General features: G+C 44.0%; 2 protein-coding genes across 2 annotated transcripts; both read right to left on the bottom strand.

Moving 5' to 3' along the window:
• Positions 1-1,109: 1,109 nt before the first annotated feature.
• Positions 1,110-2,424, bottom strand: inip (ints3 and nabp interacting protein). Its single transcript, XM_062410349.1, has one exon. It carries the CDS (start codon positions 1,602-1,604, stop codon positions 1,293-1,295), a length of 312 nt encoding a protein of 103 aa, XP_062266333.1. The 5' UTR covers positions 1,605-2,424; the 3' UTR covers positions 1,110-1,292.
• A 124-nt stretch (positions 2,425-2,548) lies between these two features.
• On the bottom strand, positions 2,549-18,659 carry mfsd2ab (MFSD2 lysolipid transporter A, lysophospholipid b). Its single transcript, XM_062410348.1, has 14 exons — positions 18,427-18,659; positions 15,001-15,126; positions 14,298-14,422; positions 10,297-10,420; positions 9,611-9,689; positions 9,346-9,521; positions 9,158-9,248; positions 8,518-8,636; positions 8,212-8,295; positions 6,160-6,243; positions 5,472-5,584; positions 5,134-5,277; positions 4,560-4,736; positions 2,549-4,470 (listed from the first exon to the last, which is right to left on the bottom strand). Exons 1-14 carry the CDS (start codon positions 18,514-18,516, stop codon positions 4,416-4,418), a joined length of 1,587 nt encoding a protein of 528 aa, XP_062266332.1. The 5' UTR covers positions 18,517-18,659; the 3' UTR covers positions 2,549-4,415.
• Positions 18,660-18,869: the final 210 nt, after the last annotated feature.

Genomic DNA, 18,869 nt, shown 5'->3' with positions numbered 1-18,869 from the left:
GTGAGATTGGTGAAGACAGCCAAAGCACAAAAATTAGATACTTTGAAAACCATTCCCACTTAAATAAATAATGAGTTGAAATTATGTTCCCTTATGAAACATTTTATTGTTTATTTATTTATAAATATATATATATATTTATTTATAAATAAATATCTATTGATTGTACTTGCTAAATAGTTTTGTGAAAAAACGCCCAATTATTGTATTAACTGTCTATTTTCCTGGATTCTTTGAAATTGATAAATTCCCCAAGATGCCACATATTCATACGAAAACATGATAAACATCTTTCGACTGGACCCCAAACAGGTAATTCAATTATATGTATATATTTTGCCATAATGTTTTCTGCTGTTGGAAAGCATAGAGGTAAAGGGCAGATAATTACAAGCTTGATCGAGCTGACATAATCTGTAGGTAGATAATGATGGATTGAAACAGCCTGTGTCAATAAATAATTCAATAAATGCCCTTATAGAAAATGAGTGGCTCTGGGTTTTGATATAATGTATGTTAACAGTAAGGTTCAGGTTGGGAGACAGGGTTGTGGTCTGGAGCCCTGTAGGGGACGGGGGCAGCCCTGAATTACTGTACAACAGTACAAATACCCCCCTCATGGGCTCTATCCCCTGGAGTCAACTTCTACCTCTGCCCACTCCACCAGCCGTACACCATCAACATCTCTATCATCACAAATACAAAAATAATTGAAATTACTTTTTTGTCTTTCCCGCTCTCTCTCTCTCTCTCCTCCGTCAAAAGCGTAAAAACGTGACATTGAAAAAAGTATTAAATGTGTCCTTTGGGATTAATCAATTAGAAGAATTCATCCATCTATTCATCTATTTTGGAGTATGTGTATTGCAACACCAATAAAAGTACCAATGAGAAAGAATTAAGGTCATATACTACATTTTCTCTGTAAGTGCTATTATTTGAAAGTGATTATAAGCAATTCACATTTTTTAACACAGAATAAACAATCCCCTTGTAACAACCGTTACAACCCATCAAGTGTTATTACACTAAATAGTTGATGACTGATCGCCCTGTTCATCCGTCTTCATTAGTGAAATAAAGAGGAAATATGACTCTGAGGACCCTCATTTCATTTCTGCGCCTCATCAGATAGAGTAACACTGATGATGCGTTCAAAAGCCTCGTTTTAATCACACTAAATCACACACAGGACACACACATCGTATAAAAGAGTAACAAAACAAAGGGAGTTTTTCCCCCAGGGTCCAAGAGGCCTGGGTCGGGTCAGTGTTTGTCGCGAGGATGGAGAGTCAGGTTTCGGGATCCAGGCGCGGGAGCACCGGGAGGATGAGGTTCCCGAAAGAGGAGTCCTGAGTGATGAAGAAGCCGGACGAGTGTCCGTGTGCGTGCTGCAGGGCCGCCTTCTGCTGGGCGGCGATGTGCTGCTGCTCGGCGCAGTCCCTCGCGTCCTTCAGGCTCGGTCTGGACGACAGCGCGATGTTGGCTCCGGGGCTGTTCATGGACCCGCTCTGCAGCAGCCGCCTCTTCTCCTTGTCCAGCTCCGCCAGGATGGCAACGCGGGCCTTGTTCGGAAAGCCTGGTCCCGGAGGGTTGGCCGCCATGTTCGCAGCTAGGCAGCGGGGAGAGTCAGCGGGGGCTCCGGTCCATGAACGAGGCTGGTCGCCGTTACTTGTTTATGCGATGAGCTTATTAAGCTAACGGAAGCTAATGTTGCTTACAGACCGGCAGCCCTGAGAACCAGAGGGATGCTACATGCTGACACGGTAAAGCACTTCCGGCTCGTTTCTTCAGCTTCCTACCTTCCAAAATAAAAGCACACGTTACAGAAGAAGCCCTTTCTACCGTCGGATCATCAAACAAGTTATCATACAACCTTATATTAGAAGTGTCAAGTCTATTTCAATTTTTGTGATAAATCAACTGTTGGTCTTTAATACGTACTATATATATATATGTATTTAAAAAAAAATGTTTGTGCCCCTAACTTAGATGCTCCCTTTTAAATATAACACATTATGTGCCTATATTTACACCCCTAGATTATTTCAATAGCTACAATTACTGCTATTAAACAATAACAATATGTATTGTTCAAGCTATTTTTTTGTCAATATTGTTATAGTGAAAAAACTGACCACTAGATGTCAGTAGTGTACACTGAATAACATACCTTATAGGCATCGCACTGGACCAATATAAGTTCAACTGAAAAGCTACTGACAGTGTAATGTTTGAATGTCTAGCTAATAATGTCTCCAAATCACATCATGTTTGATTAATGTGATGGATCTTCTTTTTCTCTCATTATTCGTAATATTTTAAAAGTTATTTTTGCCTAACAGGGATTACAATTTTACTCCTGCTCATATTAGCTTTTCCAGGTATTTCTATAGGACATTTTAGGATGTCTACAGGCAGGATGTGAACACAACTATCAGACAAACTGTGTGATGTAAGAGTACAACCAATAAAATCTCCTTAATTTTGTTCCTTGATTAAATCTTTTTTTGCTTTTAAGTAAAGACTTGCCGACATCTCCTTCATGTACACTTCATCAATTAGTATTTATTAACCTCTCTTTTTTTCCCAGTCTCAACATCTTTTCCTTAAATTACTACAGAACAATATACAACGTTAATTTCACTTGCAACCACGTATATCAAAGATATTTACAGGTTTACATACAATATCTACATATGCACAGGAGGCACGTCCACAAGGCTTCTGTGTGTCCCAGTGGGATTAAAGCTCACACATTTGGCTACAACCCCAAGAGTTATGAGGGAAGTTCACAGACGGAGCCGTAAAAGACAAGAAACATGAAAAAAACAGGATGAGATTTACAGGATTTACAGTTGAAACAGGGTTTAGGGTTGAGCATGGCACTGTGTTGGCACATACAGTATCCATTAATACAGATATAAGGACCACCTGGTGAGGAAAAAAAAAACTTGTAAAAAGTAATTGATAGACAAACATTTTCACATCGACAACTCAGTTGTCAGAAACATGTGGAAGATGTAACAGTATGTATAACATATGAGAACACATTGTCATATCAACAAACATAAATATCACCGGGATTGTGACGTTCACAAAGATCCCAGGTTGTTGCATCAAACATGTAAAATATAAACACACGAAAAATAAAGAGTCAAACAAAAAACAAACAACGGAGGCTACAACAAGTCCACTTCCACACCTCCCCATCCGCTTTTTTCCCTCACAATTATACGCTTCCCTTTTCAAACGCATATGGAGCAGAAGCAATGGGGTGAATGTTTTTTTTTAATTATTTTGACTCCCACCTCTTTTTTTTATTCAGTTGGAAAACAAACCGTATAGGCTTTAAGTAGATTTAAATACTGCAGAAGGCATGACTTTCCAGCAAACATACATTCAACGACCGTAGAATCCAAATTAATAAATATTTAAATAATGATATCTCTAAAGTAGTACAGGCTGCAGTCACCATTTGTTTTGCTCCATATTAAGGAAGTGAAAGCATTTGGAGAAAAAAAGCTTTTCCTGTCTTCAGTAGCTGTTAATAATTCAATTGCCGGATAATCAATGCAGTTACGTGTGCAAACTAACTCTTTCTTATGTAGTGGCTTCAGCTTAATGGTTGGGAACAACAATGAGACCACAGCGGTTACTGTCTGCCCATTGGTTCCAACATCACATTATTACGGCTTCTTTAAGAAAAATAGAAGTTTAAAAGAAACAACAGTGCGACAGGAGTGAGATGGAAACTGACTGACGATCAGGAGAAACTGTCATATTACAAAACACATTCCAAAATGCTCACAATACACAGCAAGTCAGGTCAATGACTCAGGAGCAAGTGACTCACACAAGTCTCCATTTTGAATGTTAAAAACCCAAAACAGATCAGAAATTAAGGCGTTATCGCTTTGTTCAAGTTTCCTCCGACGGTTTCGTCTCTGAACGATAAAGTTGTTTGTTGCTCAGCGCTCAAGGCCATTATTGTTGGTTGTATGCAAGAGGATTGAATATGCTCAGTTCCAGCGAGTAGCACCAGTAATGGCAACACTGACAAAATGATGATCCCAACACATTACATGGTTTCGTGCAGTTTTAACGGGAAAAAGTCCAATACTCAGAAGTTGTACAAAACCTAAGGCTTCATGAGATCCGACTGAATAAAAGAGGAAATGAATTTCATGGCACGAAAACAGTCCCAGATGTGGCAGGTGTGTTTGTTGTTTAAAGAGACCGCAGCGTGGCTGAAGTGATTCTTTTGAGAAACGCACACAAGTTTCTGGGGGGTGCAACAGCAGCGGTGTGATTAGACAGAGCGGTGTCTCTGTGATGCGAGAAGGCCGACAGGTCCGAGGTCCTGTCCAGTGCAAAGTGCCAGGTCGATCACCCGATTGGTCCACGGGGTCGTCCTACGTGATGATGGCCAGCTCTGTCGAATCTGTCTCTGAATCTGTCTCGTTGTCCCTGCAAGAAATCAAGAGCATCTTCAGTTGGACGTTTGCTTCTCAGACGCATGAACACAAGAGAGAAAGAGGATTTAAACCAGGTCATACCTCAGTTCCTGGAGCAGTTTGCGGTTGCCCTGCCTTTTCTCCTCATCGATTGGATAAAAGTACAAAATGACCAAGCCAACTAAGATGAGAGCGACGGGCGCGCCGGAAACCAGCACCTTCAAGGTTATGTGCACTTCCTCTGGTTGAGAGCAGCCTCTGCTGATGTAGCCTGCAAAACTAAAGAGAGACGACACACGGTCAAGAAACTGAAAACACAAGCATTACAATTAAACTCTATGTACAACTGTTCTATAGAAATATAGACTACAGTCATACATTTGGGTAGAGCGGAGATCTTTAATTAAGGCAAGTTTCCAAACCAAATCACAGATCAAAAGCTGACACCGATGTAAAGTCAGTCATGCGATACACACACACACACACCCACCCACCCATACACACCCCTTAAAAGGTTAACAGTTAAAGGAATTCCTCACTTTGAAGAGGGATTTGGGTGCTGGGAGATTTGACTAAGCCTCATTTTGACTTTTTTTTTTCTATCTATGGGATAAAGCCCCTACAACACAAGTAGAATGCAGGTTGTGTGATTGTGTTCTATCATGTGAGTACTTACTCTAAACTGAGAGTGGAAATGCCCAGGGAGACTCCCGAGGCAAACTTGGTGAAGAAGACATAGAAGGAGTAAAAGAGAGCTTCGTGGCCGCTGGAGTTCGGGTTCTGCACTTGGAAATCATCAACAACGTCGGGCAACATGGACCTGAGAGATAGAGAGTCAAGAGTCAGCGCTGGTTTCACACAGAAGCTGTTTTTCAGATATGATATTTGCGCTCTCACAGCTCCTCCAGAGACTTTCTGGAGATTATCTGGAGTTCAGTGCATGTCTGGGAGCAGCTACACACACTCGATGATCCTGCATGTAAAAAGCTGACCCAGCAACAGCAATGGTCTTACCAGGGCAGCAGGAAGGCTGCGGCCACTCCGACCCCGGCAGCGAAGGAGACGATGTAGGTGACGATCAGGTTGCTCTTCAGACACACCACCAGGATCATGAAGGGAACCACAGACTGGAAAGAAGAGAATTCTATGAGACCATGAAAGCGCAGCAGATCAGCTGCCCTGCACAGATTTACTCCCTAATCAGAATCAGAATCAGAATCAGAATCAGAATTCTTTTTATTGCCTTGTATATTTTCACATACAGGAAATTGCCTTGGTGTGGTTGGTGCACTTTACAAACAACAATATAAAAACAACAATATAGAGCAATATAAACATCAATATAAAAAAAACAACAATATCGAAAAAATAATATATACAGTAAATGTGTTGTGTTCGGTTTTAAGGTGCAAAGATTGGTGGTAGTGCCAATAATGTAGTGTTATAAATTATGTGCGAGGGTGGGGGGGGGGGGGGGTCAGCAGAGTCAGTGTGATGGGGGGGGCTTGTTTGTGAGCCCCACTGCCATGGGGCTCACAAGTGGGGCCCCATGGCCTTGCTTTAAGCCTGAGAGACTTAAAGCAAGTCTTTAAGTCTCTCAGGCAGTTTTTCTCGCAGCACCTAGGATAACACTCTATTCCCGTCAATCACACAGACTTAATTTGACTTAGAAGTGGTTTCTGGATGGAACTGTGGCTCTTACCAAGGAGCCAGTATAAACCGCCGTCTTTTTCCCAAAGCGAGTGAGGAACCACTGCCAGAAGGGGATGGCCAGAGTAGCGGAAAGCTGTGGGGAGAGAAGAAAAAACAACATTCAAATACTGGTTAACCAGCTGTTTCGTTTTTACACACACATAAATCCCACATAAGGTGCTTTATTACTGACTAACATGATTTTGGAGAAGAAAGTCTGGATGATGATGTGTGTCACGTTACATTAAAGTAAAGGAACAGGACATGAGGTGAATTCTCAGAATGCCTCGGCTTCCACTTCAGACCTTGAAGCGTGGCGATGCTGAAGCACCTCCGACCCACCGTGCACCTGCCAAACACAACAGCGGAAGAGCACACGGCTTCTCCTGCTCTTCCCAAAACAAGACCAGAGTCCGATGTGATGCAACACTTCACAGGGGTCATCCTATAGACCCTCCGGGAGTGGGCAGAGGGCTCGGTCGGATCAGTATGACCTCTGCTCCCCACAGTGTTTGAATAAGGGAGAGATAACACAAAGGCCTGTGTGAAACTGTCGGTTTTCCACCACCTCTTCTGATGGACAGGAGTGAGATGCCATGCTGAGAGATAAACTTCCCACACATCTCTTCTGTCTCACTGCACATACGTGTCTGTGTTTTAATGCACGGAACCTCAAGATAATCTCCGGACATTCTCTGGAGGGGCTGGATGTGAGAACGCAAATGTCCAAGGGAGAGACTCTGGACTTTCTGAATCAACACATTCATTATCCATTAATGGGCCTTTATCCTATAAATGGACCTCATAAAGCAAACCTCAGTGAGTTCCTTCCGAATGAAACACTGCAGCACGACATACTTGGCCTCTTCTCTGGTGTAAACACTGTCCAGCTCTTGATAATGCACTAATCTGTCGTGCAGCATCGAGGTCGGGAACAATGTGCGGTGTGGCATGCTTTCTGCAACGTGCTTCACTTTGACAAAAAAGGCAACACACAAGGCTCTTTTTGTTTGACGTCATTTGATGAACTCCTGATGCTCTCTCACACAATGTTTCATTACATTTGACCTTTACCGTCCTCTTACATAACGCCCGTTAGTTTGATTTGTGCAACAGATCTTTGTTCTTACGAGAGCCGGGCTTCTCAGATTAGTCCACCAGTCTGTTCACATTAGTGAAGGTGAGGATTAGAATCTCTTAGCGCTGATCAAGAGTAACTTCATAAAAGGGACAGCTTCTCTGAAAGCTCCGTGGTGAAGCCCCTGAAAGGTAATTTAACTAAATAAATGAACTTGAATGACTTAAATTAAAAAAAGGTCACTAACTTGCCTCTGTAATCCTTTCCATAAAGTCAAGGATCAAAATGTGTAATCTTTTCGGCCTCTTTAACCTGTACTTTCTCACCCTGTACAGTCGAGCTGGGCGTGCTACAGTCGGAACATCCTTGGATAAATTGGGAATAAAAGCCGCCAGGGACGAAAGGCCGACCGGTTCTTTCATGAGTGAAATATCTCTTTGCAGGGCAGGTCATTAAAAGGAGAAGCCAGTGTGTCTCCTCTACTGTCCGTGGGAACGGGATGCCATTCAGGCGGAGTGGACACACATCATGGAAATGGGCCTCCAGGAGCCGCTGTCTGACCCAAGTCCAGAGGGGCTTTGTAACCGAAGACGATTCATGTGGTGATCCTGGGAGTCAAAGCTTTTGTCTGCACTCTGGAGATAATGGATTCACGTATTCCACACAAACTCAGAGGCTGTTAGGTTTCAGACGAGGAGGGGAATGTGGTCATTGCCATGGGAACGTTGCACCTAGCAATTGTCTGGAAAGGCCACCTGCTTCTGTGTGTGTGGTCCAGGTATTACTCATGTTGCGGTGACCTAAATCTCTTTACACACATCATGGCGAATCAAGTAAATCCTTACATTTTAAGGGAAAGACATATTAAGGTTGGAGTAAGTCAGTAAGAGTGGAGTCATCAGAAGTCATGGAGACACTGTCTCTGTGAGTGTGAGTGCAAGTGTGAGTTTGAGTGTGTGTGTGTGTGAGTGAATGTTTGCTCACCATGATGACAAGTAAAATATTCTGAAAGTCGTTTCTGAAGCCAAGGGTGGAGCTGCAGAACAGAGCAAAGTTTCCTTCCAGGAGCTGTGGGTACAAACACACAAGCAAATTGTAATGTCTAAACACACACACAACGTGCTGACCCAACAAAACCATATAAACTGCGGCTCGCAAACAGGCTGAGCAATCTAAACACTGAAGATCAGAAGAACCCGTTGAACAAATAGAAAGAAAACAAACATCCCGGAGATGCAGACTTATAGATGTGATTAAAATACTGATAATTGTGAATGTCTCTAAACGCACCATGAAACCCAGTGAGGTGAAGAGGAAGACCATGACCAGCTTGACGTACGGCCCGTGTCCCATCACCAGCTTAATTCCCTGGAAGAAAGACACAGGCTCCGACCTGGGACGACAAGAATCTGCAAGGAGGGAAAAGAGGAGAGAATTAACACAGATGAAAAATAACATTCACTTTCAGTCCCATTTATCTCTTAACAATCCTTTAGCACAGGTTTACAGTTCATCTGACGTGAGCAGCTGCCTCTCAGACTCAGACTTTACTGGACAAACGTGTCTCATCAGTCTGTTCACTGGTCACCAGGCTACAACCAGAGCCTGATTGATTTTACGCAGCCCGTCCGCCGACAGCCACTCCAAATTGTGCATCAGCGAACACGTCAGCAACAGCTCTGTCCCATGAAAGAAGTGTGTTCATCTTTATTGATTAGATGCAGATGAACACACTTCTTTCACTTCTTTCCAGGGATTGAATTTGTGAAAAACCCTGCACTATTATATTAAATTAAAAAGGCAAGAACAACATCACATCTGATTTTGTTTCCTTCCTTCATTTTTTTGTTTGATTTAAAGCATTAATGAGGGATAACAGGCATCTAAATTGAAAGATAAAGCCAGTTTGATTGAGGAATTAACGCTCTACCTTTTTTCTCTCTCACACCGAAGAACACAACGAGAGCGCAGAGGACGTAGATGGCGCAGATGACACCCGAGGCGATCATGTAGGCCGCCCTCTGTACAGGAAGAAGGAAAGGGAGAACACAATCCGTATCACAAGTTGTACTTATCTTCGGTTCACACTGTTCCAACAGTTGCCATTAGCCCATTTACCGTGTCCTCCAGGGAAATGACAGGCCCAGAGTCATTGAGTGCAACAGACAGGCTGGAGTTGTTCAGTGCAGCAGCGATTTCGGCGGGTCCCGGGAGGCAGGGCGCGTTGGCCATGCCCACTATCTGGCCCTGGATGGCTGTGCCGACCACGGTGCCCAGGACCTCCACCGTCATCCCTGGTTGGGAAGAAACACAAGAGATGTTTGGTCACTGAGGAGGTGACCTCTCGATATGTTTTCTGTGAGGAGATTCTTGGGATACTCACTGTAGGCAGTGGCAGAGTCTCTCTCCTTCTGATCCGAGGTGATGAACATGGTGAGGGCAGAGTATGGCACATGGAAGCACTGGAGGCAAAGAAAAATAATTCAGCAATGAACGCAGCTCTATTGTTCACTTTTTGGTCGAAACAGGTAGAAGTAGATCTTCTAAATTTCAGAAAATTGGACAATGAGATAAATCAGTAGCAGTTTCCTTTAGCTAAGCCAACATCCTCCAAGGATTTCCTGGCAAATGTGTGTATTCAGGCATAATTACACTATGTGATGATAAGATATATCTCCATCTATCTGCTGTGGCCCACATGTCTCTAGGACCGTTCAGCTTATCGGCAATAAGGTTTAGGGCCCCACAGCAGATCTTCATTTGCCTTGACTCTATTAAAGGCCACTTTTACAGTTTCAGAAAGAATACCTCAACCAGCATCACCACGGGCCAAGAACACAGCCCATTATATACAGGCAGGTTTAAAACAGGCACTGCAATGGTTATGGTAACTCAAGGTTATTTACCACATAATAACCTTTATTTTGTTTAGCCACTAAAGGGGTAGATAAGGAAAATCCTATCAGAAAGGCAAACATTTTCTATGACCTTGTACTGCGAGGAACTTTGTGTGTGTGCGTGTTTGTGTACGTGTGTGTGTAAGTGAGAGAGAGAGAGTGTGCTACTCACAGTTTGAAGGGTCTGGAAGAGGCAGTAGAAGAAAAGGTACCAGATGACTTTGCTGTCCTCGAAGGGAGGAACGTACCAAATAAGAAAGTAAGCGACCACAGCCAGTGGGGTCGAGAGGAGGATCCTGCACATGGAGGAAGGGGGGAGATGGGGGGGAAGACAACAACAACATCAGTGGATGAAACTGGATCCTACTCGAGCGTGACGTTCTCTTCAGTCTGTCAACAAACATGAAGAGAGGGGCCATGTGTTACATAACAAATTGTGGCCCTTTGGAGTGTGTCCTTCTTTCAGTTTGTGCCAACTCCTCCTCCGCGGAGAGTGAAAAGTTACTTTTTCTCACATATCATGGTCCTGGTGTTCACATATGTGGATTCGATTTGAGCTGGAGAAGAAGTGTGGCTGGTTCTGAAGGTTATGAGAGGATCAAATTTCAGTTTCCTCTAAAGTTTGAGTTTCCTGTAAAATTTGAGTTTCCTGATAAACAAACTTTGTTGCAGTAATGATGCTCTCATGGGGGGGGGGGGGGGGGGGGTTGTTCCCTTTTTAAAGAGTTTCAATGTGACCAGGAACATGTCATACGTTTGTCAACACATCCGTGCCATCGTGTACTCCATCTCCCCCGCTTCCTTACACAATGTTCCCGTGAGGTCATTTACCGGAATAAAAAAAGAAAAGCAGATGTACAGTGAGAATGGATTTCCATTGGTTACTTCCTGACCTCTTTTCACCTTCCTCTTGTGGTCACGTGGGTGCTCTCCAATCAGATTGTGAGTACAATCACACCTCTGACGTACAGGGTAGGGGGAACAAATGAGCCTGCCTTAGGAGAAGCCCATCTAGCGTTTGGTTTGTCCATCTATTCCCGGGGGGGGGACTATATCCATTGGGTGATTCATTCTTATCTGACAGGATATGAAATTATGTATCTTGTACGGAATGCGTGTCATTGCCGTGTATAAATAGAGTGACGCAGCTTCTCGCCACAGCAGAACTCGCCGCTGATCAACTTAATGGACTTAAAAGTTAGACGAACAGCATGAGCTCTAAAGAGAGGAGCATGGGGAGGTGCAGCGTCCAATGAGCTCTCTCATGCATGTTATGTGATTAACTGTATACCTAGTTGGCAGCGAGGTTGGGTGTGTGCTAGGAGTGGTGTGCAGGTCGGGGCAGATGTTTGATGATTTTTTTTCACTGTTAAATTCCTCTGTGGAACATCTACCAGATTAAATACGCCACATCCCGCTCATATTCAATCTAGGAAAAATATACATCGCTTGCCACACAAAACTGCTGAAATGTTTCAAAATAAAACTTGCCAGTGCCGTCTTTCTCTATGCATACCGTTCTTTAAAAAGTGTGCAGGGCTGAGCTAAGATTGTGTACCGAGCTTGCAGGTCTGCAGCGACACAGGAGGCTATACATGTTCTGTCCAAAGGCCGCAACTGAAATCATATTCAAATGTCATCTGAAATAGCCGTGCTGACTCGGGAGCAGCGAGGTGACGAGACTGACACCTGTGTTCCCTTCTTCCGGGCTGCCCTCATTGGGATTGCATGCGTGCGAGCAGCTGCAATGAAAGAGAAAATTTGCATAACATGCGGGTCCGAGGCCTTGACGCCAGAGTTTCAATGGTAACTTAAGAAATCGGAGAAAGACCAAATTCATGAGGAAATAAACCTTGAATATTTGGGAACCCCCCCCCCCCCACACACATTTTCTAGTTCTGAATGTAAATTGGCCACGACAGACATCAGGTCTTTTATTTATTAAAGTTGTGTTAGAATTGTTTTTTAACATCGACAGTGAACAAAGAAACCTAACAGGCAGTGTTCTAAATAAAAGCATATAAAATTGAGAGGCGCAACGCTGCAGCTCGTCACTTGTGACCGCTCCAGAAGCTCCGCGGCAACAGGGAGAATCATTCTGCTCGGCTCCCACACCTTGAACTGGAGTAACCCCACTGAATTCCACAGCCACTCTTTAAAAATCCTGACCGGCCCGTCTGAGCGGCCGCGATTGGCCGAGGCCGGTGGTGTGTTGGGGCCGGACCAATGAGGAGCCAGCCTGACTGCTCTCCCCTCCCCCACTGCCTAAACGCAGAATTTTTGAATCGCAGCTATTCTCCTTTAACTCATTCCCTCACTTCTCAGCTATAGGCGGAAGGGGGCGTGAGGAGACCCAACATGCCAGTCATTCCTCTATCTTATCCTGAGATGATCTGACTCTGTGAAAATTACAGCCTTGACATTACAACATCAAGTTAGTTGAGCTTGACTCATCTTAATTTACCGCATATAGCAAAGCTTCACTGTTTTGAGAAAAGATAGGCGGTACTTTTTGCTTGAAAATTAGATTCAACCTTTAGTTACACAAAAAAATAAGAGTCCTGACTTGTAGAAATATTCTTCAAAGTTAAGTTTAACTAGGAATTAAACAAACACCAAAGTTGTAAATAGGTTGCAAAATCCATAATCATCATTTGTTTTCTACTTGCCCAGCCTTGTCCATTTCAAGGAGTCATTTGAATATATTTGGTAACTGCCCTACTCATTCCTTTTCCAAAGAAGTACATATCTAACACGTCACAGGAACTGCTAACCAAAACAGGACAATCATTCCATTGATCTCTAAATTAATTACGAAGGTGTTCTCACTGTTGCCGCCCACATGGGAATATAAACGCAGGAAACTGATGTGAGAATCCCCAGGGATCGTTATGGCTCCTCTGAGTACACAAGGTTTCTGAAGCAACAAGGGAGATTGTATTTTCAATCATGGCACATAAGCTGGTGTAGCGCCACACCTAGACCCTCCAAGCTTTCACTCATCCTGTGAAAGTGTCGCCTTTGCATCCGCGTGAACATGTTGTGCCCAGATCACCCCTTGAGGAACTGCATGTTCCCACCTACTGCTGAAGGTAGCTCTACAACATCTACAGTGCTGACAAGAGGCTGGCAGCCACTTTAACCAGCTGCTCAGGCTGACACCCTACAACCCCCTTATCTAGCCGTTTGAGTTATACCCCTCTGAGTTCCATAGGGGTCCCCGGCAGTATTGGGCGGCGAAGGAACCACATTGGAGGACAAAAAGCACGGTCTGATATTTAGACGTCGAACCCCTTCTTGGTTGCTAAGATGCAAAGATGTGGGGGGAGGGGATATGGAGGCTGAAAAGGAAAAGGGTCAATGGCTTTCTGTGGTCTGAGGCATCACAGGCCGCTTCCACATTGCGACTGCCACACCCCGGCCACAGATAATTACGGTCCGGGTCTGGCTGCTCTCCATGAAATTTCCAAGAAAGGGCGTGATTGTTTTTTGTCTGAATCAAAGAATATCTCAAGATTTCATTTTGAACCAGCAAAATGTCAAACAGCTGAAAATGAGGCAGCTGCAGTGGAAATCCTCCAGGAAAAGTGTTTCCTTTAAGAATCACACTCAGCAGCAGGAAGCAGTTAGATCTGTCGAAGCCATGCCCGAGGCCACGCTAGCTGCAGGGATTGCTTTTATCTGTTTGTTCCAATTAGAAAAACTCTTTGACTTCTGGCCTCAGTGATGCAGCCTGGACCATTTCAACTGGAGTCACTTTTCAGTTGATTATTCGACTGCCCACATGTATCACAGCAGCTGTGTGTGAGTGTGCGTGAGTAAAATGGAGAGAGGGGGGTGGGAGGGTCAGCGAACACACGCACATGTGTGGGCAACATGGAATTTGTACAGCAGTGGTTGCAATAGCATGACGTACACTAACCCCTCCTGGGAGATGACATTGCAGAGTGCTGGCACAAAGCCCCGCCCCATTGACACATGTGTTCCTGGAAAAGTTGCAACCGATGGTCTGACTCAGTGACGATAAGAGCCGCCCCACATACGCATTAACAAATGGGAGGATATATGACACTAGTGGGCTTTAGCAACAAAACCTGAATAACACAGCTAGAGTAGGAAGGTGCTGTAGACAAATGAACCACATAAGAAGAAAAAAAAGTTGAGTAGACCTACCAGGGCAACATGCGCCCGAAACGTGTCCATGGGCTCCGGGAGACCAGGAATCCCACTGTGGGGTCCGTCACTGCATCCCATGCTCGGCCACCAAACAAAATGATGGAGGCATAGAAGGGATCCAGCTGCAGATGAGGACACAAAAGTTAGTGCAACTGTTGCCAGTATATAAAAATGTATAAACCTAACCGTGTCTGTTGTTCACCCGCAGCATGAGTACTGTACTCCCGACTGTACAATTGGCACCAAGCTGGGTTACCCAATATACTCTTAATCAAAAGTCCTGGTGGCCAGACAAAGCTAAACCACGGGAGGCTGTTGACTTGCACATTATTTTTGCCCTAACCATCAGATTAGTGTCAGAGCCTATTAAAAAGAGCCGCTCCTCATCACCCCCCCCCCCCCACCCCCTTCCCTGCATTTTTCTGAACCAACCCTTCTAAGCCTGTTCATACTGTAGAGCCCAATCATGGAGATAATTGTGGAGAGAAGAGCGAGATCTTTTCCACCTCTTCATTTTATCCTGGACAGTCAGACCCTTTGTTTGTGCGCTTGTATGAGAACTAATTAAAGAGGTGCTTTGAGGCCACAGGAAGGATCATGCACAGAGCCATGCCTTCAAACTGTGGCAGGACAGTGTTTGAAGGACAGTGGTGAATACACAATCTGAGGAAAGATTTCAAATTAACTTTGAGCAACTCACCTGAGCAACATCCAGAAGATAAATCTGCAGAAAGAAGCCCAGGGCACATCCAGTGATCTGGTAGGGTGCGCCACCGACGGCATAGCACAACTTGTTGCAGATTGACAACTTGTTCCCGTCATCATGCTAAGAAAAAAAAGAGAAAGAACAGAAAATACAGAGTTAATCAATGACGAAGATATTTTGTGTAAACGTGCGATCAGCCTTTTTACTGTAAAAAGGTAATGCCCAACAAACACTCCATGGATATGCATTAGGGAACTCTGGGAGAAACCACCCAAAGTTTTTTGCAGCTGTGCACAAACCTTTTCCAGGCTTTGGCATACCCTGCGCCACTAAATTATACGTTAAATCTACAACAATTGACAACAGATAGTGCTTCATAGCAGCACACTCCACTGGCTTAGAATTAAAAGCACAGGAATTTGAAGAGGTGTGGACACCCTTAATGGACTTTCTCAGGCAACAGTAGATCATATCTATCTGTAGGGATATTGAATGTGACATTTTTATTTTATGTATTACTGTTATTATTTTACGTAGGTATGTATGTTTGTGTGCGTGTTTATCTTTATTTATTATTTTTTTATTTTGTATTTGTTTTTTTGTTTTGTTTTATTTTTTTGTATGTATGTGTATGCAGTGAAGTTCGCCTGCATTTCACTGTGCAACTTGTGTGGTATGTGTCAATGTGTTGTGTATGTTCTTATTGGAAATTAATACAAAACATTGTTAAAAAAAAAGAAATACACAACTATCTGATCCTCCAACTGCAGTTCGTCTCAACTCTCCTCCCTATTATGTTTCACTAGTCCAATTAAGACAATAATACATTTGTAACTGCCTCACAAAGAATGTGCTCTTAGTTTTTAAATCAGCAAGAGTCTTAAGGAGTCAGGAAAGTGCGGCTGGCAGAAAGCAGCCACCATGCAGCATATTTGGCAGAAGCCAGGGGCAGCCACTGGGAAACAAGAAACCCTTGGTACCCTAACAAAAGCTCATTCTTCCTCACTGTATATGTAATAATTTACTCCACAGTCACGACTCTAAACAACTCTTAATGGCCACACAAATCACCAATGATTAGTGCCAGGACATGACAACAGCATGGTGTCACTCACACACAGCAAACGCCAGGGCAAGAGCACCTTGGCAGCGGCCTGGACCGACTTAGCACTGGAATGGGTGGCTGCCAGCGTGACCAGTGATCTGACCACTGTTACCCACAGAGAAAACACACCCTCCTCCCTGACCAATCATGAGGTTGTGTTTGGCGCTGCCTAGTCAGCCCCGTTTTTTCAAGTGGTCAAAGAATTTGACTGCTTCTGTTAATAGCCCCACGCTGAACAGAAGATCTGTTTCAAGATCAGCTGGTGCAAAATGTCCTTGAACTGCAGGCACATAATCAGTTTTTGTCGTCAATGAAGCTCAGGATAAGAGAACAGACAAACACAAAACGTTGCTATGACCACATCTTGTTGAAGCAGCCAGTCATGCCTTTGTTTAGGTGATAAACATGCTCCTGGCTGAAACGAGACACCATCAGCAGCACCTTCAAAAGCACAGGAGCAATATTCAAACTGCAGTGGCGGAACACAGCGGCGGCTGGCCTCGAAGGACTTGGGTCGATTTAGGTCAAGCCTCTGTGGTGAGTGAGTGCAGGGTCTCATGGATCAAACTTTACACCCTGCCATGTTACTTTTACACATTCCCTCTACAACTCAGAAATAAAGCTGTAAAGCCGGGGAAGGAGTGGTCACTGCAGCCCCTCTGCACCTCACAGAGGCTCGTGACCAAACAACTTCAGGGCTGATATTCACCAACACCTGCTCCACACATGCACAAGATTATTTACATGTTTGCTCATCCTCGTTTTTAACAGACAATGCAGGGAGTGTGCACCTACGGTTTTTATGCAACTGTCACAGAAATGTCTCTTTGTGACAGCGTATTAAGGCTCCCATAGCTTTGAAACAATACACCTGCTCTTGGCAGTATGAATCATAAGGAGGTATGGGTATGGTGTAATAAGAAAACTAGTATTCCTCTCATTCCAATGAAACCTGACATGAAACACAGCCTCACATCTCCACCTCAAAGGCCACAACTCCAGTAACTTGTTGCAATATGTTTGCCCCATGAACAGTTAACATGCTACAGACAGTCAGAGGCATGAGGAATGGGTGGGTGGGTCTTTTTCCACTCGAAATATGAATAATGTATTTGGCTTCCACCTGCAAAACACTAAAGTCCAATACTCGACAAAAGAAAGTTGTTAGAGGACTGAGATGTTTCAGAAATGCACCGCTGTCAGCTCCCTCATTATCTGACACGTCGCCTTGGTGGCGATTTCCTGCTGCATTCAGGGACATGGGAAATATGGGATCTGTCCAGGAATCACTAACAAAAGGGGGATTTCCTTTGATTTTGCGATTTGACTTCGATGAAAAAGAAAAACTATAAAACCCGTGATCTCTTCTTTTTCCTAAAACGCCACTAATATGTCAATGAATTAAGATGCTGATGCAAAAAAAAAAGGCCGACTTGTATTACGGTCAAATAAAACAAAACAGAAATGCCGTCGTGTTATTTCTGACACACAACATTTTTCTCATCTTTAATACTTCGTTCTAATTAATATATGCAGACAGGTGACAGAAGTGGAGTCCCTTCTCTAAGGAGGTGGGAGGGGTTCAGAGAAGCCCTTGAACGCATCTTTATCTGATCCACATTAAATGATGTGAAGGATGTAACCCAGATCTCTCATGTGGTCGATTGAGGAAACACCCTGCAACTGTGTTTGATAGATCCCCATTCTTCAGTCATCTATGCCAATACTTTAATGAGACACAGACTTATGATAAAGAGAAACACCGATATGTGATTATATATATGTATATATATACACAAACACACGAACACAAATATATATTTACTGTTAAATGTTGTGAGCCACGCAGACATGTATGCGATAAGAAATACCACCAATATGAACGGTTTGGGGGGGGGGGCAGCCACCAGGAGCGCACAGTGGCACGTTAACGGTTTAAATATAGCTCAGTGTCTGGGTGAATGAGTGCATAGAAAACCTATATGATTATTGTCTATAGATAATAATAATAAAAAAGAAGGATTTCAAAGTTATTTCCCTGAACCATGGAAATATATTTTATTGATCTTTATTTATAGGGTGATTTATTGGGCCACTCCTGTATCGAAATATGACAATAGGCAAGGCGCGATTTGAGTCACTCCTTAAAAATGCCATTGGACCGGTGTGCTCGATCCACTCCCAGCATGTTCTTTCTTTAACAAAGAACACGTGAAACGGGGAGCAGCCGCTTCGCCCCCATGTGTCGAATCTGAGGCGACCGATTTAAACGAGAGAAGGAATGAGAAGCGACGGTTGAATCGAATTGTACCCACCTTCCTAGCGAGCTTGATGCCGTCCGAGTCGAGCGGCTTATTCAACAAACTGGTGTTGGAGTATTCTTCATCTCCTTCTCCTGTGGCCATGGCACAGAAGGGAACAGATCAGCTCTCGGTCTGGAGACGAACAGATGCAGTGAAAAAAAGGAAAATACGCCGGTTCAGTAGGAATCACGTCTGGTTCGGTCGTCGTGTGAGCGCAGTGATGGTGGCAGACTCTCAGTCACTCAGCCTGGATGTAGTAATTTCCACAGCGGCCCCGCCCTCTTCCAGTCTGCCATTCACCCCATGTCTGAGCCCGCCCTCCTGGGGGCGGGTCATCATCCGCACATTTGTCCTGAAGTTTACATACCGTCAGTAACACGTTGCATGTCAACGGGAGTGTCAGTACACAGACACACTGTCCCCTGCAGTGTCCCCTGCGGTGTCCCCCTGTGACA

This window comes from Platichthys flesus, chromosome 17 (genome assembly GCF_949316205.1).
Source record: "Platichthys flesus chromosome 17, fPlaFle2.1, whole genome shotgun sequence".
NCBI lineage: Eukaryota > Metazoa > Chordata > Actinopteri > Pleuronectiformes > Pleuronectidae > Platichthys > Platichthys flesus.
The sequence above is the reverse complement of the archived record's forward strand: the minus strand, read 5'-3'. Positions and strand labels throughout refer to the sequence as shown.

What these genes read in the sequence shown, in the direction of transcription:
- inip (XM_062410349.1), bottom strand. Translation starts at nt 1,604, where the DNA reads ATGGCGGCCAACCCTCCGGGACCAGGCTTTCCGAACAAGGCCCGCGTT.
- mfsd2ab (XM_062410348.1), bottom strand. Translation starts at nt 18,516, where the DNA reads ATGGCCACAGGAGAAGGAGATGAAGAATACTCCAACACCAGTTTGTTG. An exon ending in TCTTCCAGACCCTTCAAACT is followed by an intron (nt 9,690 to 10,296) that starts GTGAGTAGCACA and finishes CTTTGCCTCCAG; the next exon opens with TGCTTCCATGTGCCATACTC. An exon ending in ATATTTTACTTGTCATCATG is followed by an intron (nt 6,244 to 8,211) that starts GTGAGCAAACAT and finishes CTCTCCCCACAG; the next exon opens with CTTTCCGCTACTCTGGCCAT.